The 24267-nt window shown below is 40.2% G+C and overlaps 1 protein-coding gene across 3 annotated transcripts in view; it reads left to right on the top strand.

The window, feature by feature from the left end:
• The window catches only part of PHF21B (PHD finger protein 21B), a gene marked incomplete at its 3' end in the record, with an annotated part of 173863 nt that overhangs the window by 127860 nt on the left and 21736 nt on the right, over positions 1-24267 (top strand). For all 3 annotated transcript variants that reach the window (XM_082756825.1, XM_082756824.1, XM_082756823.1), the window contains 3 exons: positions 3490-3582; positions 19954-20304; positions 22526-22648. In XM_082756825.1, coding sequence (XP_082612951.1) covers positions 3490-3582; positions 19954-20304; positions 22526-22648 — 567 coding nt within the window. The remainder of the gene's footprint in view (positions 1-3489; positions 3583-19953; positions 20305-22525; positions 22649-24267) is intronic.

Raw genomic sequence — 24267 nt, 5'->3', positions numbered from 1 at the left:
GTTGTTGAATTTTTCTAATACATCCTGATCTATTTATTGCCCATGCTGAGAAAAAATAACTAACCAATGCAAAGGGTGAAAATTAAAGTAGATTCTTAGATAGCTTTCTGTCTGACCATACTATAGTGCTATTATTAATGTGAGGTTAAAATTTTGAATTTTCTCTTGGCCATATGATTTTTGTACTGACATTGTTTGAATATTAAATAACAGATCCTTACTGTAACAGCATTTGCAAGCAATAGGCTGTATCTTTGTCACTGAAAATTTCATAACCCGAGAATGCTGTAATTTGTTTTTTCTGTCTTGAGATGGCTGCAGAACTCCTACTTCAGGAAAATAAATAGGAAAATTTTTTTTGAAAATGCAGGTGACAGAGTTAATGATAGTTCATTCCTCTGATACCCACAGACAATACATCCTGCCTTTGTTTTCAAGTGAAGCCAAGAGAAGAGTGCAGAGTAGTTTTATGGCATTTCTTGTTTCTTCCCATTCACATTCCTTTTGATTCCGTTGCTGTGTGTTTTTAAACATAGCAGAATTGGCACAGCAATGCATCCAGCAGCTGAGATGTGCTCCTTTCTCACAGGATAGAGGCATTGTATTCCAGACAGATTTATTATTTTAGTTTATTTTAGCTTAGTTTAGTTTAGGTTAGTTTAGTTTTCTCGTGATTGATATCTGAAGTAGTACAGGTTTGTTACTCAGACATGGAATTTTTTTGCATCCTACCAACTGATAACCACATCTTGTCTTCCAAGCAAATGGATTCATATCTTTATAGTCAATTCACAATTTCACTCAGTGTCAGCACTTCTGATTTGGATGCATGGTATTCTGTCTGCCAGTCTGAAAATCCTTGCAAATCCAGTCATATCTGTAGGAATATGAATATCTGAATGTGCTTTTCCAAGGCCCGTGGTAGCATGTATAAAAACAATGAGAGTTGCAGCCACACTTTAGGCACAACCTTCCAGATGGAAGAACTTTGTGTTTTAGCTTGCAGTAGAGATATATGTGCTGCCCAAGAGAAGTTTTGGAGTTTGCAGAGAAAACTTGGCTTGGACTCATTGCATTACCAAAGAAAACTTGTTCTATTCATAAACACTGCTGGAATTGAGGGAAAATGTAGATCATACTGTGCGATAAACTTCTAGATCCTCTAGCATGGGTTGGGAAATTCCTTTTGATATTGACCTTAAAAAGCAAAATAACTGGGCTGAATTAATTAGCTCATGCTAGTATAAAGCAGGGGGTGGTGATACATCTAGTAAATGGTGATAGCAGCAGGTGGCAGCTCAGGTTCTCCTTCCATCCGGACTGCAGGAATTCATCATGTTGTCCTTCCCAATGTATGAGACCATGATACGGTAGAGAGGACAAAGAAGTCGTTAATTCAGACAGTTTTAGTATCCTCCCCATATTTGTTATCCCTTGTGTCACCCTATAGTGATAACTGCAGTGGAAACACTCCCTCTACCTCACTCTGCTGCCAGTATCCTCACTTATGCAGGAAGGTAAATCTTGTGTGTTTTTGTGTCCTCAGATAGAAATGCTGTGTTTGTTTGTTTGTTTTCCCCTCTCTGGCTCAATACAGTATTAATGGAGTATGTTTTTCCATAGATAATCCAGGGTACTGATAATCCACAAGAAAATCCACTCAGAAATCCACTCAGAAAAAAAATCCACTCAGAAAAAAAAATGACTTGCATGTTCATAACTGTACAACTGTATAGCTGTGCAACTCTCCTTGGTGGTTAACTCTGGCAAATTTTAAACTTTCCTGAATATATCACATCACATCACCATATGAGAGGAGTGGCAGTGCTGAAAATGTGAAATCAGTAGGAAAGTAAATCAGTAGGACAGGTACATCAAAAACATTCAGCATGAAAATACGCAGTATTCTTAACAAACACTATAGTTAAAATGAAAGAGGCTATTTTACAACTCTGATGCTGAAGTCTGAGAATAACATATCAGCACAAACCTGGTACAGTCTCATTTTGCTTGAACTGGCTATGCTATAGTTTCACTTTTATTGATAAATTCCATGATCAGATTGCGATAACATTAGCATACTTTATGTTTACTGTCTGTGATCCAATACCTTTGTTCTGAGGAAAGCTAAATTCAGAAAAATTCACTTGAACCTGTTTTTCTTTCCTTATTAGCCATTTCTAGCAGCCTAATAAGTTTTTGATCAGTGACTAAGTGTCTCTTGCTCTTGTAATGACAGTCATCTGCTTGCTTATATTGCTGTGTCGTCCCAATAGCAATTAACAAACATTAGATAGAAGTTGTTAAATTTTGTCTTAAGAATACTGGCCAGTTAACCAAAATAGGAACTTTACTTGGGTTTGAGTGAATGAAAGAGGGTAAAAAGGAAAAGTTTGTAATATTCTTTATACCTAGGTCCCCATCTTAAAATTGTAAACTATCTGTCCTTTTTGTTGGAGAAAATGAAGTACAAGTTATTTACAACATCTCAGATTCAGTATTTTAGGAACATCTGTGGGTGAGGCTTGAAAAAGATGTGCCATTCAGACCACCTATAATAGAATTCATAAATGTACATCTATAGATATCTGTACCACTATAGATGGATGAGAAGTCAGCAAAGAATAGGGGCTGAGCAGACACCAATTTTTAGGGGTGGGGAAGTAATATGTTCTTGAATGTATTGCAAAAGCATATTTTGTTTACTCTTTTGGCGTCTTTCTGAATTCATAAGGGATAAAGACAATACACGATTAATAGATATCGCTTCTCTGCCTACAAAGTAAGCTGTATGTAGAAGACAGCAATGTATTTGCTCATAGAAGGAGCTACCTCAGATCTCTTAAATAAGCTTTGAGTAAAATTGTTATGCAACAGAGAGAAAAGAGAGTAGAGAAAATGAAGGTGGATGATAATAGCTATTGTGTTGGCCCAAATGGGTGCTATCTTTGCTGAATGTTTTGTTATAGTGTGCTACAGTAGATTTGTAAGTATCTTTCAGCTTCAATAATTCAGTATTTACTATTTACTAAGACACAGTGAACTTCACTTATGACCCTGGCTACCATGAAATGCATCATCTTACCAGTGCACTTTTTGAAGTCTCACTGTGGTGCATTTCATCTTTTTCTTTTGAAAATATGCAGGTGCCTAGACAGCCTTCAGCCATGGCTGCACAGTTGTGTTTGCCACATGTTCCAAGAAAACTTCACAATAATGAGGCATATCCTTTGCACTCACAATTAGGACCTGTGGTGAGGAGAAAGCAGGCTTTAATGAACAGTGCTTTGAGGAGATAGTTAAAGAGAAGGAAGAGTGTCTCTTACAAGGGGTAAGAGAGCTCCAAGTGGACTGCCATGGTATATCCTTCTGCCACAAGTCAAAGGAAGAGACAAAGAGCTGGAAAAGGAATTGCTGGGTAGGGCAAAGTTTACCTGGGAAAGTTGTGCCATTGTTTTAAACCATTTTCAACTGTTTTTCTTCCAACAGACTTTGGGAACTATCACTGCAGTGCCCATTAAGGTTCCTCAGGTCAGCTCCTTGCAGAGGTTGGCAGGACAAGGACCAGCAGTGCTACCTCAGGTACAAAATACAGTTCCAAGTTGTTTTTTTTTTTTTTGTTTTGTTTTGTTTTGTTTTGTTTTTTTTTTTGTTTGTTTTTTTTTTTTTTTTTTGTTTTGTTTTGTTTTGTTTTTTAATGTCATTTTGTATGTATTCTGCTCTGTTCCTCTCTGATCCCCAGGCCTGTGTAGGTCAGCACACTCATTTGGCTGAACAAAGACTAACTTATTTGATCCCGTATATTACTGGGCAGCTCACCGGTGAGTTGAACAGCAGAACTGTGATTTTCTCCAATTTATGAAGAAAAGAAAAATCAGTTTTCTTTTGGAAGCATACTGTTTTAGCCATTTAAAAAAAAAAAAAAAAAAAAAAAAAAAGCAAACCTCAGGTTCTAAATTTATGCTTTATAAAATGAATCAGAAATCACTAATGCAAAAATCTGCAAATGTATAGTTAAAAAAGAGGTAGAGGTATTAACCTTTGTGTTCAAAATTTAGACACATGCATTCTTTTATTCTTTTACTAACTTACTTGCTTTCTCTGTGCCTATCCCAGTATAGTGTTTGGCCCAACCAACCCAGATGCCAGACTGAGGCAGGATTGGCTGGGTAGGAATGAAAGGCAAGTTATGCCCACAGATTGAGACCTGAGTTTTCTTTTCTGAATATCCAGCACAGTTTCCACTACTATATACTTTGTTCCCCATTTCAACCTTCTTTCTCAAAAAATTTAAATGTCATTTTCAACATGTGTTTTATTGCAGTTCTATGATTTTCTTTTCAGGCTTGTGATTATTAAGTATAAATCTATTTTCCCTGTGTGGCCCTGAGAGGTCTATTTTTCTTATATGAACATTGATCTATCTCTGAAGTCAATGTTGGGTCTTCCTATTGCTCCTGTATTTTTTTTTTCCTAATATTTTCTTAGTGCAGAATCTAGTAGCAGATCTATGAGCTAAATCTGCCTGGAGGAAGGAGTATTTCCAAGATAAAGTTCTTAAATTCTCTCTTGAAATTACATTTGTGGAAAACAAAGTTCTGAACGTAAAGGAAGGTCATAGTTTTCTTATCAAGTTTGAGACTTTGCTTTTCAGTTGTTCTTTCAGCATAATGACACATTGATTTTTTGCCGTTTTGGGGTGTCAAAGATTAGCAGATTGCTTCTGAAAATAGATGAGGTTCAAGAGCAGTGGAAAGACCTGTAACAGGGGCTTAAATTATCATTAAGGTTATGTTTTAGCAATGATGATGACATTGCAAACGTTGCACTTAGAGAAGTTAGTAAGTTTGTTAGTAAGAAGAAAAATTTTCCTTTGGTGTTAATTACATTTTGAAGAATTGAAAAAAAGTGGAAGAAGCTGATTTCCTGAACTTTTTGAAAATAACACAGATTCCTTCTACCTTGCTGTTGAGCTCATGGCAGTATTTGTGTTTGTATTTCACTTTTCACTTGTATCCTAGCACAGTCTTTAATTTCAGGTCAGTTTATGCAATCATACTTAATATTGATGAAATACCAGTGCTTTTACAGCAGCCCTGGGCCATAGTTTTCTACTTCATACAGATAGCATTGGAAATAACTACGAAGCAATCTTACTGCTGTCAAAACTAAAACAGAAGTATGCAGCTACAAAGAAGACCACAGTACCAGGAGAACTTCTTATGTTCTGAGCATTTTCTGACTTTTTACAGCACCAGACCACCTTCTTTGGCAACTGCCTTGCCCCATTTACAGGCTGTGTCTTTCTCTGCAGTTTGTCACGGTCTATATGTTCCTCTCCCTCCTGAAGCTTGCAGAGAAATTTAACATTTCCATATTGTTTCCCCATCAAAACTTTCTGCTTGATGCTTAAAAGAGATCAAGTTTACATTTTGATATGATTTTACAGTCAAGCAGAAAATCATCACATAAATAAACTGAGGCACTTAACTGTACTTACGTAAAACAATACATACAGCTTTCTCATTTTCCACATTTGTATGGATACTTGTCATTTGTTTTGTTCATTTGAATGGGTTTATGGTATGACCCTCAGGAGCTCGTCCATATAGGGAATGAAGATTCAAAATCTGCACATTCTCAAATGGCAGAAAAATCCTGTCACTTAGTGCAGAACTGCTACTAAATGGAGAACAAATAAACATCAATTACAAGCTTATTGTGCAGTACAAATAATATTTATTTAGGCATTCATTATTTACTGGAACAAGACTCTTTGGTGGACATTTTTCCTTTTTTTAAAAAACTTTTCTCCAGAATATTAATTTATTTTTGTTTTCCTCAAATAAATAACATTTCTGCTGTGACCCATGACATTCGGGATTTTAATTCCAGATCATCTTTTTCATCTTATATTGGCCTTTGAAGTTTCCAGTTGGCTGAGACATTATGAAACTGTAGACTCTGCTGCACTCTCAGAACCAAATTGTGGAGGTCCTTTACTCAAACATATGGATGATGCATTCTTACTCTTGAGCTATTCCTCTATTTTGCACCTGTCAGCTGTAAGGAGGGGTGGCCCCATGTCAGGCTAGGGCTCCAGTTTCCAGCTGTGGTACAGACAATCTGTTTATTTTGAACCATTTTACATAAAAATGTCACTCACACTGTAGGCTACCTGAAGGCACGTGAGAAATCTTAATTTAAGTTCTTCCAGTGGGACACTTTAAATAAAGCAGCAAAGACATTAAAATAAGCCTCCCATTTTGTTGTAAGTAATTTGGGCCCAATCCAATTTTCATTCAAATTGATGAAGAGATACTGAAGATTTGACTAGTAGTTAGATCAGATTATTATGCTATTTCTCTGACCTATTTTTCCAGTCTTGGTTGAAGGCAGGGCTTGAGATTGCTTTGTTGATGGCATTCCTGACTGGAATAGCACAGAGCTGCACAGCAGAAGGCCATGGTGGAATTATCACATAGATTAGCAGTGAATAGAAACAGGTATACACAGCTGCTTTACATAAAACATGCGTGTTTTTCAGTAGCCCCTAGCCAGTTCTACTGCCAAGAGCTGCTTATTTTTTTATCTTCTGAAGTGAATTTAATATGCGTTGTTCAGTAGGGTCTGAATTTGATCACTTCAGGCTGCTTTGGGGCAAGGACTGCTTTGTTGCCACGTTTATTCATCACAGGTACAGTGTGAAACCTGTCAGAGGCTGTGGTCTTTAGATGTTCCCCAAACCTAAGTGCATATTCGGATTTATAACATTTCTTGTCATAGTTACCATCAGCATAGTCCCACTGACAGCTGCTGCTTCTCCTCACATGTGTACCAAAACCAGCTCCTGGCCTCCTCAGTGACAGGACTTCTGGAAGATTTCTTAAAAGGAAAGTAACTCCTATAGCCAGAACCCAAGCTCTGCAATGACACTGTGTACTGCAGGAGAAGTGTCGTATCAGACTGGTCTGTGTCAGAACCTCTGTGTGTGTCCTAAGTCTAAAACATTTTTAAGTGTAATGTGTTAAGACTGTGCATAGGCATTAAAAAATGAAAAAAAAAAAATCATATCACTAAATGTGAGTCAGCCTTCTGTGAAACTAGAAAAGAAGCTAGCAGATATGCATGTCTGTATAAAAAGTTAAACTGGATTGTGCAAGAGAGAGATTAGTATTTTATTGTTTTTTTGAGTATGGAATAATCGAATTGGGTGAAGTTGTTATTACGATGTCACAGGAGAAAAGGACTATAATCCCCTAAGGGATGTCATTCACCTTTCTGGCATACAACCCTCTGCACTTCCAGGGGGATGTATTGGAATGCTAGTGGAGGAGGAGGCATAATCCAATTCAAGGTAACTTAATCAGCATGGCATATAACTAAGCAAAGGGTTTTCCAGCAGTATTTAATATTCATTGACTGTATGCATGCAGAAAACATAGAAACAAAATTGCTTTTTCAAAGGAAAGGTTTGCAGGGGCCTGGTTGAAAATGTAGCCCTTAATAAATATAGCTGTTAATCTGTTTTATTCTATAAAGGATCCTGGGCCAGGAACTGGCAGGGCTCATTGAGAGGGCTTTAAACTAGGTAGGAAGGGGGATGGGGCTGAGGCTAGGATTGTTGGGGCTGTGCCAGGGGGAACAATGGCAAGGCCGGAGGATAAGGCAATGGCCCAGCTGAAGTGCATCTACACCAATGCACGCAGCATGGGTAACAAACAGGAGGAGCTGGAAGCCATCGTGCGGCAGGCAGGCTACGACTTGGTTGCCATCACGGAGACGTGGTGGGACCAGTCTCATGACTGGAGTGCTGCAATGCCTGGCTATAAGCTCTATAGAAGGGACAGGCAGCATAGAAGGGGTGGTGGTGTGGCTCTCTATATTAGAGAGTCTTTCGAGGTTGTAGAACTCGAGGTTGGGAATGACAAGGTCGAGTCCCTTTGGGTTAGGATCGGCAGGGACAACAAGGCTAGTGTCCTGGTCGGGGTCTGCTATAGACCGCCGAACCAGGATGAGGAGACGGATGAGGAATTCTACAGGCAGCTGACAGAGGTTGCAAAATCATCAGCTCTTGTACTCGTGGGGGACTTCAACTTCCCAGACATATCCTGGAAGCACAACACAGCCCTGAGAAAGCAGTCTAGGAGGTTTCTGGAGAGCGTGGAAGATAGCTTCCTGACACAGCTGGTTAGTGAGCCTACCAGGGGAGGTGCCCCGCTAGACCTTCTCTTCACAAACAGAGAAGGACTGGTGGAGGACGTGATCGTCGGGAGCTGTCTCGGGCAGAGTGATCACGCAATGGTGGAGTTCACTATTCTTGGCGAGGCCAGGAAGGGGACCAGTAAAACCGCTGTATTGGACTTTCGGAGGGCTGACTTTGAACTGCTCAGGACACTGGTTGGTGGAGTCCCTTGGGAGGCGGTTCTGAAGGGCAGAGGGGTCCAGGAAGGCTGGGCGATCTTCAAGAGGGAAGTCTTCATGGCGCAGGAACGGTCTGTACCCACGTGCCCAAAGACGAGCTGGCGGGGAAGAAGACCGGCCTGGCTCAACAGAGAATTGTGGCTTGATCTTAGGAGGAAAAAGAGGGTTTATAAGCTTTGGAAAAGTGGGCAAGCCACTAAGGAGGACTTTAAAGAAGTAGCGAGGCTGTTCAGGGACAAAATTAGGAAGACCAAAGCTCATCTGGAGCTCAATCTGGCTACTGCCGTTAAAGATAACAAAAAATGTTTCTATAAATACATCAACACAAAAAGGAGGACTAAGGAGAATCTCCATCCTTTACTGGATGCGGGGGGAAACTTAGTTACAAGAGATGAGGAAAAGGCGGAGGTGCTCAATGCCTTCTTTGCCTCAGTCTTTAGCGGCAATACCGGATGTTCTCTGGATACCCAGTACCCTGAGCTGGTGGAAGGGGATGGGGAACAGGATGTGGCCCTCATTATCCATGAAGAACTGGTTGGTGACCTGCTACGGCACTTAGATGTGCACAAGTCGATGGGGCCGGATGGGATCCACCCAAGGGTACTGAGGGAACTGGCAGAGGAGCTGGCCAAGCCACTGTCCATCATTTATCAACAGTCCTGGCTATCGGGGGAGGTCCCAATCGACTGGCGGCTAGCAAACGTGACACCCATCTACAAGAAGGGCCGGAGGGCAGACCCGGGAAACTACAGGCCTGTCAGTTTGACCTCAGTGCCAGGAAAGCTCATGGAGCAGATCCTCCTGAGAGTCATCATGCAGCACTTGAAGGGGAAGCAGGCGATCAGGCCCAGTCAGCATGGCTTTATGAAAGGCAGGTCATGCCTGACGAACCTGATCTCCTTCTATGACAGAGTGACGCGCTGGGTGGATGAGGGAAAGGCTGTGGATGTGGTCTACCTTGACTTCAGCAAGGCTTTTGACACTGTTTCCCACAGCATTCTCCTCAAGAAACTGGCTGCTCTTGGCTTGGACTGGCGCACGCTTCGTTGGGTTAGAAACTGGCTGGATAGCCGGGTCCAAAGAGTCATGGTGAATGGAGCCAAGTCCAGTTGGAGGCCAGTCACTAGTGGCGTCCCCCAGGGCTCGGTGCTGGGGCCGGTCCTCTTTAATATCTTCATCGATGATCTGGACGAGGGCATCGAGTGCACCCTCAGTAAGTTCGCAGATGACACCAAGTTAGGTGCGTGTGTCGATCTGCTGGAGGGTAGGAAAGCTCTGCAGGAGGATCTGGATAGGCTGCACCGATGGGCTGAGGTCAACTGCATGAAGTTTAACAAGGCCAAGTGCCGGGTCCTGCACCTGGGGCGCAATAACCCCAAGCAGAGCTACAGACTGGGAGAGGAATGGTTGGAAAGCTGCCAGGCAGAGAAGGACCTGGGAGTGATGGTTGACAGTCGGCTGAATATGAGCCAGCAGTGTGCTCAGGTGGCCAAGAAGGCCAACGGCATCCTGGCTTGTATTAGGAACAGCGTGACCAGCAGGGCTAGGGAGGTGATTGTCCCCCTGTACTCAGCTCTGGTGAGGCCGCACCTCGAGTACTGTGTTCAGTTTTGGGCCCCTCGCTACAAGAAGGACATCGAGGTGCTTGAGCGGGTGCAGAGAAGGGCGACGAAGCTGGTGAGGGGCCTGGAGAACAAGTCCTACGAGGAGCGGCTGAGGGAGCTGGGCTTGTTCAGCCTGGAGAAGAGGAGGCTCAGGGGTGACCTTATCGCTCTTTTTAGGTACCTCAAGGGAGGCTGTAGCGAGGTGGGGGTTGGCCTGTTCTCCCACGTGCCTGGTGACAGGACGAGGGGGAATGGGTTTAAGTTGAGCCAGGGGAGTTTTAGGTTAGATGTTAGGAAGAACTTCTTCACTGAAAGGGTTGTGAGGCACTGGAACAGGCTGCCCAGGGAAGTGGTGGAGTCACCATCCCTGGAAGTCTTCAAAAGACGTTTAGATTTAGAGCTTAGGGATATGGTTTAGTGGAGGGCTGTTAGCGTTAGGTTGGAGGTTGGACTCGATGACCTTGAGGTCTCTTCCAACCTAGGAAATTCTGTGATTCTGTGATATAAGCTTTTATACTGTGCTCATCACTGTATTTGGAATGCCTTTCAGTAATGTATCAAGCAGAAAGATTAACATCTGTTGTAAGCTATTTCTTCTCTCATCCTTTCCCTTTGGGAAGAAGCATGTGCAGCTGAGGGTTCTGGTTAGGACTTCTTTTTATCAGTTTGTTTATTTTAAATAAGCATATTAGTATTAATTACATGCCACTGTGTATTTCTGTCAGAGGACGATAACAAAGAAAATGTTTTTTGTTGAAAGTGATGAGGTTTGTGTCCTCAACTCTTAGAGAAGAAGGTTGAGATGCCTCCTTATATGAGCATTAGTCTGGCTGTAGAGACTCCCTTTGAAGGGAAGCTTTGACTATTGGATAGAACAAAACAGAACAGTTCAGTTCAGTTGCAAGGGACCTTCAAAGATCAGCAACTGCAAGTGCCTGACTGCTTCAGGGCTAACCAAAAGTTAAAGCATATTATTGAGGGCATTACCCAAATGCCTCTTGAACACGGACAGGCCTGAGGCATCAACCACCTCTCTAGGAAGCCTGTTCCAGTGCTTGACCACCCTCATGATGAAAACATGTCACTTTTGTTGGAAAATCTGTGGGAATCTTGGTTACTCACTAGTGGATAGGTTTGATGGGTAGCCTGTGTTGCTGATAGAGGCATGGTTTGCTGGAGCATCCAGAGTGCTCCATGCTACGTATTTTACATGTGCACCAAGACAGATGAAGGTATGAATAAGGCAGTGTGATAAGAAGTGTTCCTTGAGGATGGTGATATGCTGGCAGTTGGCACTGACAAGAAATCTAGACTTCAGCAGTATGGAAGAAGCTGAATGTATGTGTGTAGGAAAGAGGTCTGCACCCAGATGCAAACTCTTCACAATGCCTCCATCTTCTCTGCCTTTTTGAGTTTCTGTTCTTAATTAGAGAACTTATCCATGGTGGTGGTGAAGAAGAACCGGGACTGCTGATTCTTGAGTCTTTCAGATCTAGTCAGTGTCATGAACATTTTGTAAAAGATCTGGAAAGACTCATCTCCATGATAGTCTGCAAGTAGGAGCCTAAACTATACAACATACAGGAAAAATTCAAGTTGTTTTAACACTTGACACTCTACCTTTTTCCCCAGGTAAAGTCTCGTGTTTCTCCAAATCAAATGCTGTTTTGCAGAGTATCAGGAGGGTGAGAAGTGTCCCCTTTCTCCACTGACACCATTTGCATCCGTGATCAGATGGATGGTTTGGGTCTGGACTGTGCTGCCTCTCTGAACCTCATTGTCAGTTGTATAAACCTACAGTAGGACTCTGGTCACACAACAGCCTGAAAGAAAGTTTTTCCCAATCTGCCGTACCTCAACAGAAGCTTGGAAGAAGTCACTGCACCACTTCATGTCCCTAAAACCTTCACTTTCACCTCTTGATATCTGAACTTTTTGTGTGCTTTCATCTGGTTCAGGCTGCCAGCAAACAGAACCTGTTTTTGTCATTGTGGATAATGGTGACGCGATACATAAGGACTAGTGATGCTTCATCCAGTCTCAGCTCCTTAAACCCTGAGCAGAGTTATGTCATCATTTAAACTTTTTGGTTTTCACTAGTCATGGCTGGTCAAATTATTATAATGTGCCATTATTGTTGTCCAGAATCACAAAAAGCTCTTAGCATGATGGACAGCATGAAACAGTGACATCCTGGTCTTTAAAGTGACAGCAGAATTTGGGCCTGTTATAAATCGCTCAGTCCCAAAATAGGATTATAATCAAAGTTTAAAAATTATTAAAAGAATAGAGGTAAGCAAACAGCGCTGGGTGCGTCGGGAGTCTCCACTCCACCTAGATGCACGCCAGTTACATCAAGCAGCTGATTTTTATGCTCATAGGCTGATACATATTCATTACTACTTCTAATAAAAACACGGGTTATTATAATTAGCTTCCGGGATCCAAACCCTCCTACTGGAGCATGCGCATCAGTCTCCGGTGGTCCCCCTGGGGGTCTCTGGGGGTCTTTCATGCTGAAGGCTTGTAGTCTTCCTCTCAGGTTTTTTTTTCTTGTCCTTCCCCTTTGTACTCCCTGGCAGCATGTCAAAAGCTTACAGAGTTCCCTGCAAGATTTGTCTTCTAGCCATCCTTCAGCTTCTTTCTTCTCCTTAATCTCCTGGCCACCTGGCCAGATATCAGGGGTTTGCATAGTGTCCCATTCAGAAGTCATAACAGTTACTAGTTGTTAGCAGTTGTTCTGAAACCCCCAGACATCAGAGACTTCAAAGAAAGAACATACAAATACAAATAGCTCTCTATTGACACTTCATGATGTTGTTAAAACATTCCTCACAGGCCATTCACAGGGACACTCCAGTCACATCTATAGCAGTGCTAAATCAACCACAAAGAAGGCAAAAAGGCTGTAACTGTTAGGAATAAGAGTTCGGTATAACAAAAGCAAGTAGGCTCATGGATTTGAGGAATATTTCTGAAGATTTGATAAATTGACTATAATGAGGGGGAGACTGGGACACTGGGAGGAAAGGGAAGAAACCACATCTGTGGAAGAATTAAATTGCCAGTGCAGGACCCAGAGACAGACAGAACTGCTCTCTATTGACACGAATTGTTAAAACATTCCTTTGCAAGGTACAAGAACTATATACATTAACCATTCTGTTTTTCTTAGACTTGTGGTTATACAAGAGTATGTAAGACAGAAGGTCACATTCATCATACCATGCGGCCCTAGCACTGTTCCATACTGACACGAATCAGATCAACATATCTCACAGGCCCAAGGAAAGCCTGGTTGTGTGGGTTGGTCCAGAGCCCACCTATAGATGTGTAAGGATAGAAAGAGAGCAGACAGATGTTCGTTGTGCCTAAAGGCTTCATAGACACTTTGTATTTAAATTGAAGCAAGTTAATCATAGATGAGTATCTGAGAGAGAAGCAAGCTGGCTTGAAATACTGAGGAGAGTAGAAATAGAAGTTATTGACTGTTGTGTTAAATCACAGTCTAACTTTTATATTTGTATTGTAATCCTAAACAATGAGGATTAAATTCTTTCCTCAGAGACACATAACTGCATATTCAAGGACAGAATCATTGTGCAGAACAAAAAAAACAAATCCTTGTCAACTTCAACCCCTGTGTGGTTTGGTTTTTGTTGTTGTTGTGTTTTTTTGTTTGTTTGTTTTTTGTTTTAAATAATATTGATTTTAATTTGCTGATTTAATGGTAGTTTTCGCCTTTGTAAATGGAAAAAAGCTACTTAATGAATCACCAACTCGGTAGCAGCGATGCCAAACCAGAAAATACAGGAAGTATAACTGAGGAGAGATGTATGTTTCATTACCAAAAGTCAGTAAAGTTCCTCTGAAAATACAGTTTTGTGTTCAAAATACTGATAATGTTTTTAATAAAGAACTCCCTCCTGACTGCCTTCTGCCAACATCCGCAGAAAGCAGAGTTGGCAGATTCCAGCATGAACATTTATCTGAGCAAAACTTCTGTTTCTGGTATCAAGCAAGGCTGAAGGAGAAATAAAACTCTATGAAATACCTTTGTTGTCTTAAAAAATGTAAAGGGGTTATTATATCTGGGTATCACCTTGTCACTAAAGTTGGCTGACCATGACTAACAAATTGAGGTACTAAAATATGGTAGGTATACAGTCCAGAGGAAAACATCCAATCTAGTGCATGTGATTTGAATATATGTCAAAATATCACAGAGTGATTTTGTGGTATTTACTTTGCACAGCATGTAAAATGAGAGACCGGTGTTCATTCTGAGGTGCTAGCTGTGGTTCTGGTCATACTGAAGCCTGTTAAAATTTGCCGTTGATTTCAGTGAAGATTAAGATTTCTTCCTAGCTCACCCAGTCCAGAGCAGCAAGGATTGAAAATGTGGGATAGTAAACTTGCTTGGCTTTTGTTCTGAATTTCATATAATTCTTCTGTGGCTTTCCAAGCTCATATTTCAGGGACAGCGGCAGATGATAAGGGGAGGCTGATGTTATGTGGAGACAAGACTCGCTGAACTGGGTCATCTTACATGGCATTTCCTTGTGGTACACACTGAAGAGAAACTTCTCTTTTGTGTAGCTCCATCAAAGGGAAGGAAAAAAACATATATGGATCCGTAGTCACTTGTGTTTTTTAATCTACGTGCTGTGGCAAGAAAATAAATTGTGTTTAATTTGTCTGTGCTCTCAGAGCAAGCCAAAGACAACAGGAGCTTATAAGGAAGGGAACAATCAAGCAAGGTGGAAATGCTCATATTCATGTCTACTGGGCATACTGTATTTTAGGGTGTTTCACTGTTGTGAAGTTATGAAGAATTTTTTCTTTTCCCTGATTTTTAGTGATCTAAAAAAAAGACAGAGTTAGCCCTCAGCTGGCATAAATAGACACAGCCTTACTGAAGTCAGTGTGCATCTGTTCATTCTGGTGAAGGATATAATTACACCACATTGCACTCATTTTATCAGCCATTGCTAATGTTTTCTGTGTGATCCTCTAAAGCTTTTCAAGAATGAAAGCTCTGTCTGCTGCTCCCAGCACTTTGCCACTGTGACATATGAATTGTGCCAAATCCATTTTGAGTTTTTGTTTTTAAGGTCCAAGTATAAGGGTGAAGTGAAAATAAAGTGTGAATAATGGTCTTTCTCTCAAAGGCAATGTGATATTGCGTTGAAATGAAAAATTTACTCTCATACAGATCGGCCCTGCCAGTATGAAGGGCTGATTGATGCTGAGCACGATCCAGCTGATATCTGTTATGGGGAGGGGGAGGACTTTTCAGTGCTGCTGACAAAGCTATAACAAGATCCAGGACTGGAAGCTGAACTTAAGCAATTTCAACCTTGCAATAAAATGCCAGTTACGAGTGTAATGAAATATTAAAACAGTTTATTGGGCTGATGATGAATTCATCATTAAGAAGTTCTTTGTATTTTCTGTTAAAATCAGCCTTTGGTTTCTAGGGGAAGTACTACGGCTGGTTTGTGAGCTGAAGGATCACAATAATCCCGTTCGGTTTTGTAGTTGAAGTACTTTTTTTTTATCATCTTCCCTTTCTCACTGGGCCGTAAGGAGAACACATTTGCCAGAATTCTCATAGCACCTGCAGATCTGCACCGAGTTAGCTATTCTAATTAAATCCTGTCCTTTAGGACTGTATATCATTGCCCACAGAGATGGGAGGAATCATGTGTCTTTGTTCTCTTCTCCTTCTCCCCCATACTTGTTTGGGTTGGATCTTGAGGGCTTATTTTGTAAGGGTTTGTCTTCTTTATCTTATCTTTTTCTTCACTACAGCACATGAGTGGCTTATCTGATGGAACATAGCTCAGGAAATAGATTGCCTATGATCAGTTGCTTTTGTCAATGGTGACATATCAGGCTCTCCAACCTCTGCCACTCAACCATTCATGCACCTCTGAGGTATTCAACAATTTGTGCTCTTGAGAGCTGGAATGATGTTTTGGTATAATGGAAGCCTTTGGGCTTCACACAGGGACATCTGGATGGAGTTTAATGATATAGTGTGTACAAGAAGTCACGTTAGTCACAGGAGCTGATGCCCTTCTGATCTTAAACTCTTTAAAATATATGAAATTAGAGGTTGCTGAACAAAAGTGCACCCTGTACATGTCACAGGATCAGGCTCCATGTTATTTCCCTGCCTGAAAAGTAGACAGCCACCTTGTGAATTCTCAAGTCTGGGAATATCTTCTCAAACACTGTACTCACCTGCAGGCTATTTGGGAAGTACCATGGGTGTCTGAATATTGCAGCCTAAAATCAAATGTTTCTGTTATTGTGGTTATTGAGCACATTTGAGAACAACGTGGCTTTTGTGAAATCATTACATTCAAGCAACAGCCCTCTCTTCCCATACATTTATAGCCCTGGTAGTATCACATTCTGTTTTGACAGCTGTCAGAAGTTAAATTAAAGATATCTGGGGAAAGGAGGGTTGAGCTACAGGAGAAACAGTTGTGGTTTTCTCTTTGTGACACACATGCTGTCTGTTACTTCCTCTTTTTTTTCTCCTTTTACAAACTTATGCACCTTGTATTTGTGCCTCTTGTAATAGGGACTGGTGCCATCCAACCTATGCTACTTTCAGTAGAAAAGGCTTCTTTCTTAGCTTGCATGTAAAATACAGTTCATTGGTGATTGTCAGGTGTCAGATTTCTACTGGTGCTGCTGTCTTCCTTCTGTCTCCCAAATTTAAGCTACAGCTTTGCAGTGTGGGAAAGGAATTTGTTAGCTCTTTCCTTCATTTTTTTTTCTTCCCAGATAGCACCATTTATTCTCACAGAGTACTATAGCAGGTTAGTTTTTAAATGTGAAACTCTACTAAATGTTAGCCTAGCTACTTTTTAAATACTTATGCCTAGTGTTTCAATTCACAGGTGTTAGAGCACTGCAGAGGGGAAGGGCTTTCTGTGCTTTTCTTTTTTGTATGCATGCCTACGGGCTGAGGATATAAATATTATTTTCACTTATTTTAGCTTTAACTCATGCTAGGAGCACCTGAAACTTTTCTGTAGTCAACCCTTTTTATTATTCTGTAATAAATCTACTTTCACAACGTTAAATGAACTTAGGGAATTTGCAGGACAATGAAGACCGCTATACCTCCTTCATATCACAAGGTGGCAGAAAATCTCCAGCTTATGTTCATGTGTGCTAAATCAGATCAAATACTTCAATAGGTAGTGCTTTATAGGGAATATGTTACTTTGGAAAATTACAGCTGTTTAATTGTGCAGGAATAGCTTATTATATAGCACAGTCATATGCATTCATCCACAACTTGCAGAATTGATATAATTGTGTAAAGAGCGTGTATAGGATTCATTGAAGTATTACACCTGACAATCAATACATATATAGATAATGGTGTAGAAAAGATAACTATGTAGCTAGAATATATATTTGCATTTAGTTTTAATTAGGCTTTTGATTAAACACAAACATGCAAGTGAGAGTGACAGATACAGCAGATCTGGGTAGACTGCATGACAGCTTTTGGCTAGAAAAACTACAGAGATGACTTTTTGTCAGACTTGATTTTTTTTTTAAAGATCTCAGTGACTGTTACATTGAATCTTTGATCTGAGCTACTATTTATTTATCTTTCTTCCTGTATATATATATGGACTTATCTCTTTCCATGTTTACAGTATTTCTGTTGGTAACTGATGTTATACCAATTTACAAGAAAATTGTTTTAAGGAGAGATCCATCATTTAGATGTTTACCAAACAGCTTATAATTTTTTATTTTTATTTTTATTTTTGGCCATGAGAGTGCATTTTAACTGTATTTTGCCAAGCGTCTCGGACTTTTTCTGAGTAACAACACTATTTCTGTGAATGTACATGTATCTCTGAGCACGTGGCATGAGCAACTTGTTAAAGGCTTACATATGAAAGAATTATATAAGGTATAACACAGGAGGAAAAAGAATACTATTATGAAAATATAAAAATAGATATTACAATATCTGCTTGTATAACTGACTCTGATGTAGACATGAATGCTTTAAGAGTCTGTCTCTGCTTCACGACTGCTATTTCACTGGCTGTTGTTCATGTTAGAAGCCTTAGTTTTGCAAAATGCCTGGGCTAGGATGGTTCTAAACCAAACATCTCTGCACTGCTTTTGAAAATAAAATAAGACCATTAATTAATTTTGAATATGAAGCTAAACATAGACTACCTTCTTAAATATCTTGGCCAGAGTATTAGTCTAATATCTTCAATAATAAAACCAAATAACCCTTACATAAAATATGTGGGGTGGAACTCATGAGATGGAGGAAAAAGAGCAAAAAAAAATCTTTTACTGTCAGAATATCTTGAACATGGTTAGTTCTTGGTTAGTGTAGCTTTGAGTCACTTTGCACTGAGTCCACAAGGCTTTTTGGTGTTAATTTGAAGTTGTGAGCCAAACACAACAGCTTCCCAGCTTTGTCACTCGTCTGCCGCTGTACTTTAGGCAAAGCCTCCTGTCTGCCTCTGTTTGCTCTTTCACTTTACATCTACCTTGATTACTTGTAGTTTATGTGCTCCTAACCAGGACTGTGCTTCTAATGCATGTTTATACTATTCATCAGTTTTAGGAGCCAAGTGGCAACTGAGCACTGTGCTGCTGGAATAGAAAGAGTTGAGATACATGTGCTGCCATGCTTCATATTCTCTACAAGGAGAAATGGGTACAGCTCCTCCTTGATATGACAGAGGACGACAGCCAGCCTTGAGAGATGATTTTCCCTACATCAGTGAATCCCTGCCTTTTCATTAAATGGCTTACTTAGGCTGGAGATTGGAGGCAGCATCACTGGAAGGGCTCTTGCTGGCTGACGCACAGCGGCACAGGCAGCTGTTTCCACCGCCTGTCTGCTGCAGCTTGTCATTTTGTTTCACAGTATGGAAGGTGCGAGAAGTGACAGGATGAAATAAGCACAGAGGGAGCCGGCTGTTTTATGTGGCCATGTTAACGAATAAGCTAGGAGTGAAGTTAACTTCTTGTGAAGCAGTTTAAATTATTTATTTTCAATTCTGGAACTGTACTTAACACATTGTTAAGTCAGAGCCATGTTGACGGGGTGACATTAATTACCCCACTGGAAACACATCACATTAGCTGGAGACAATTGTTTTCAGCTATCATTCATGGCTCTATGTAAAGCCTCAGTCTTCACAGATGTTGGCAAACGATTTCCCCATCCATCCATGGAGAAGTGCCTTCTTTACTCACCCACAGCCGCACAGCAGCTTTTTCCTTACAGCACAAAATACTAAGCTGTATGTTTCTGTGTGTCTTTTTTTCCCTCTCTTTCTCTCTGTTGTTGTTGAGCGGAGTGGTTGTGTCCATTGAACATGGCTTGTCTTAAGAATATAAGGAGCTTCATTCACTGATCCACCAGTACAAACGATGTGCATACACTTAATGTTCCTGTAAATGCTTTCCCACGACTCCCTTAATGATTCAATTCCCACTCCTTAATCCATAGCAAGAGTGTTGTGTCCTTCAGAACAGGAAATTATTGCATCTGGGTTTTCCATTCTTTGGAAAAGGCTTTGACTTAAACATGCCTACTGAGAACTGAATGTGGCTTGAATAGCATGTGTATGGAAGTGTGCTAATAAAAGTGAGGAATTGACTTTTTTCTCCCTTCTTGTTTAGCATTGCAATGAGTCAGGGACTACAAAATGACTCAGGTGAGGAGTGCTGGGAATACATCTACAAGTGAATGAATGGCTGTCTACTTCAAGTTGCTACACTGCATTTTTCTAGGCGCTCCTGTTGTGTAGTTAATACAACTGGAGGCTCTATGGCTAGACTGCATATATGCAGTGTTTTTGCACTAGAGTGTTGGATTATGCCTCATAACATCTAACCCTTTTTGCAGGTTAGGCCAAAGACCCTGATTCCAGACAGCCTCCCTATTTCCCCGTGCAGAGACCAACCATCCAAGCAGCCTTCTACCTTCCAAAAGGCTACTGTCGTCAGCATCAAAAACCCCAGCCCTGCCCTCCCCACTGCCAACAACACCGTCAGCCATGTACAGACACCTAACAGCCAGTCACAAAACATCACCGAGCCTACCCCTCTCTCGTCACCGCTGAGCAGTGCCGGTGTGGCGTACGCCATCATCTCCACCTCCCCCAACAATGCAACTCCTATCAGCACCAGCACTACCGTCTCTATGGTCAACGACAGTGTCAAAGTGCAACCACTCCTCATCAGTGCCGACAGCAAGGTAAGTTCTGCTTCTTGCTGTGTTTCATCTGCCAAACTCAGGAATTATGGCACAGATGTGAGCAGAATGGTCATGCAATCACAGAAGAACTGAGGCTGGAAGGACCCTCTAGAGGCCATCTGGAAAATTCCATCCAGCAGGGCCACCCAAAGCAGGCTGCCCGGGACCACATCCTGGTAGCTTCTGAAGTTCTCCAAGGAGGAGACTCCACAACCTCTCTGGGCAACCTGTGCCAGTGCTCCGTCACCCAAACAGCATGGAAGGGCTTCCTGATGTTAAGAGGGAGCCTCATGTCTTCCAGTTTGGGCACTAGTGAAAAGAGCCTGGCTCTGTCCTCTTTGCACTCTGTAAAAAGGTATTTACAGACATTGATAAGATCCCCCCTGAGCTTCCTCTTCTCCAGGCTGAACAGTCTCAGCTCTCTCAGCCTCTTTTCATAGGAGAAATGCTCCAGTCTCTTCAGCATCTTGGAAGCCCTTTGTTGGACACTTTCCAGTATGTCCTTATCTCTTGTGTACTGGTGGTTCCTCTGGGAGTGCAAAGCGCTGACAGAGTGGTGCTTGTGGTTCCTTTTGAAGGAAATAATCAGAAAGCAGTGGAAAAATCCTTAAGGGGACACATGGACACCAGTAGACATTTGTCTGTGTACATGCCTTGATTTTAGATGTATCATTGTGTAGCCTGATGTTAATAGAACAATACAATCTTCTCTTTACTTAAACCATTTCTTACTAACAATATCCCTGAATTCTGTACAGGCTCAAATTCCCCATGGACTCCCTCTTCAATTATACAGAGATACCAATTATATCAACTGATCCCAGGGGAGTGTATCAAATAATCAGGAATTCCCTTTTCCATGGGCAAATGAAATGAGAGCTCCGGGTTTCAAAACTGATCAGCAGATCAGTAGGAAAAAATCAAGTTACAAATTTCTTGTTTCCACTTTGTGTGTCTTTTTAGCTTTGAAATATAAGAACTTTTCCACTCATGTACTAGAAACAGATTCAATAAAGTCTGCCAATGTACTCAGCGGACATTCATTGTAATTTATTGCTAGGTACTCCTACCCCGGATTTTGTTGGCAGCACAGGTTCCCATACAGTGCTAAGAAAGAATACAGGATATAGGATGGTTTGTGAGGTAAATAAAAGTAAGCATCCCTTCTACACTCTTCTAACAGAATTTATTTTTCTTACTTTAACTGGCTACTGGTTAAAAAAAAATAAATATACCTTTTTATGCTCTTGAGTCTTCTAGAGTGACTGCGTGGAGATAAATTATAACAATTAAATAAATTTTTTGAAGGTTAGCAGTGAAATAGATGGAAGAGGCTCAGTGTTCAAAGCCAATAACCTTCATCAAGAAGGTGACCTTGGGAAGCTCTTCTGTATCTTTTATGAAGCTTTAAGTATGGGTGTAAAGTCATGTATAGTTCCGTGGTTAGAAATTGTCTCTCATTCCTTCTAATTTAATAGCTTTTGAGGTAATGTTATCTGAAACTTGTAAATCTTTATGTGGTAATTCAAATAGTAGCAGATGTACATACAAACACGTGCATGCCTAAGAGATCTGTGTAGTAATTCCTATAGCTAAGGTTCTAACCAGAATTAAATTTAATTTAAAACATATATTTTATTTTGTTTATGCAAAAATGGATATCCACTGCTTATAACCATAAATGCTGAGGACTGAACTCTGATCTGTACCATTAATATTCCTAAGGAGCATCTTCTTTCCAATCCACATGTACTTACTCTGTAATAACACTGGAATAACTGAGATAAGACTCTTGTTTTGAACGTGTAGTAGTTCTATTCTATGTCTCTGTGAAATAAAATCAAGGGAAACATCTTAAAGTCACTGACATCATGAACACCAAAGTTAGGCCGCTGAATCAGCTTCAGGAGCCCTCTAAATAGAAAGTGTCCTAATTTTCAGAGATGCTGATCAAATGGCTCCCTTAGGATGCTGCTGGTTTATGATGCATCTATAAAAATTTGTTTTCAGAATGTTTAGGGGCCTAAGCTAGGTATCCAGTTTTTAATATTTTTGTGAATTGTGGCTTGTGACTTGTGGCTTGTGACTCTGTGGCTTGTGACTTGTATTTGTTGCCTGTATAGGTATCAACTAACACTACAATGAAGAATCACATTTTCAGGCAGAAAATTCCAGTTTTATATAGTGAATTCTGTTCTTTTATTTGTATGTTGTCTTTTAGGTTATCATTATTCAGCCTCAAGTCCAAACTCAGACAGAAAGTAAAGTGGAGACAAAGAAACTTCCTGAAGAGCCAGCTCAGGGATGCCCTGCTACCAAAAAGAAAAAGGAAGAAAATCCAGAGGTGATTTTTTAAACAATTATTAGTTTAATAATTGAACTACAGTATGATTAAGCTTTAGGGGCCATTACTAATTTTTTTTTCAGTGTGCATACATAATTACTGAATTTGTGCTTATGGTTCACTGCAAAAGGTATGTTCTGCCCCTGTGAGTTGTTCTGACAAATTTGGTTTGCATCTTTCAAACCTCCCAGTGTTGCAAAATGTAAGAATTGTAGGCATCGTAAAAATCCAGGCCTTGTGAAAGGTATATAAAAGCTGAAAATATTTTCTTTTATGCTATCGAATATGTAACACCGGATTTACAGGCTTTATTTGAGGTTGAATTAACAATTCTTTTGTAAGATGGGCTTTTACATTTTCATCTTCTTGGTAATGAATCTTGCAATCTCTAGATTGTGTGTAACAATATAGTTCCTTGCATTTGCTGTGTGCGTTATCCCACATTCCCACATGTACACAGATTCTTTCTAGCCTGAAACACATTAAAATCATTCAAATTGAGGAAGAGAGTAGAAAGCAAGTAATAAGATTAAATCTCTTTCATGAACAATATTTACTATGTAAACTGAAAATACAAATCAGACGACTTTGTAGAAATAGAATCTATGTTTAACAGGTGTTTGGGTTTTGACTAGTTGTATTCAAATTAGCTTGTACATACTTTTGAGGCAATTTGAAAAATTATACAAACTGCACTTACTTATAGTGCGGAAATGTTCATATAATGTGAAATCTTAACCTTATTATTCTAATAAGTTTAGAGCAAGAAAGCATCCTTGGTGCTGTAAGTTTAAGAGAACTATCACAATATAAATTTTTAATGTTATGTGGGCAATGTCACTCCTTGTGACATTTGAAGACAAAAGTTGGAACAGTGTTAGGGGATAAATATTGTGGCTTTTAACATAGAATATCACAGGTTTATGCAAAAGCCCTGCAGAAATGTGTATATGAAACCCCTGAGTTTAAAATCTGACCCTTGTGTGAATCTTCATTGCCACTGAATGATGGGACTGCATCTGTTTTCATTAAGAAACTATTTCCAAAAGATTATTTATTGTCCAACACTTAGGGGGTAGAAAGGCTAGTAGATCCTGCTTAAAAAGAAAATGCTAGAAAAAAAAAAATCAATTTTTCTTTGACCATAATTTATTCCCCACAAAAGAATACTGAGCAAAAATCTTCCAGAGGAATGCAAAGAAAGAGACTGTGCAACTGGGGACAAATTGTGGTACAGCATTCTTAAATTTAATGAGCTTTCCATTAAATAACTAGTATACTAGTATAACTAGCTAACTAGTATATCCTGGTGCCTTTGGCTCCTCTGACTGTCTTTTTTTGTAACCAAGAACATTGTTCCTACCATGTATACAGGATGTCTTGGCAAACACAATTTTCTGTGTAGGATGCTGAAGCTATGCCCTTAAGTGTGACTTTTCATATATTTGTTTCACAGCCATAAATATGTAAGTCTAAAGTTAATTTCTTTTGTTCTTTGAAAGTAAACTTTAGTTGATTATCATGTATTTATGCAATTAGTGTAATTAGAACTAACAACATAATTAGTGTAAACACATGTATTGACATACGTAGAACATGTAATTACAAAAAGAAATGGT

Source organism: Aythya marila (assembly GCF_965140915.1).
Source record: "Aythya marila genome assembly, chromosome: 1".
Taxonomy (NCBI): domain Eukaryota; kingdom Metazoa; phylum Chordata; class Aves; order Anseriformes; family Anatidae; genus Aythya; species Aythya marila.
This window is presented reverse-complemented; position numbering and strand designations above follow the sequence as displayed.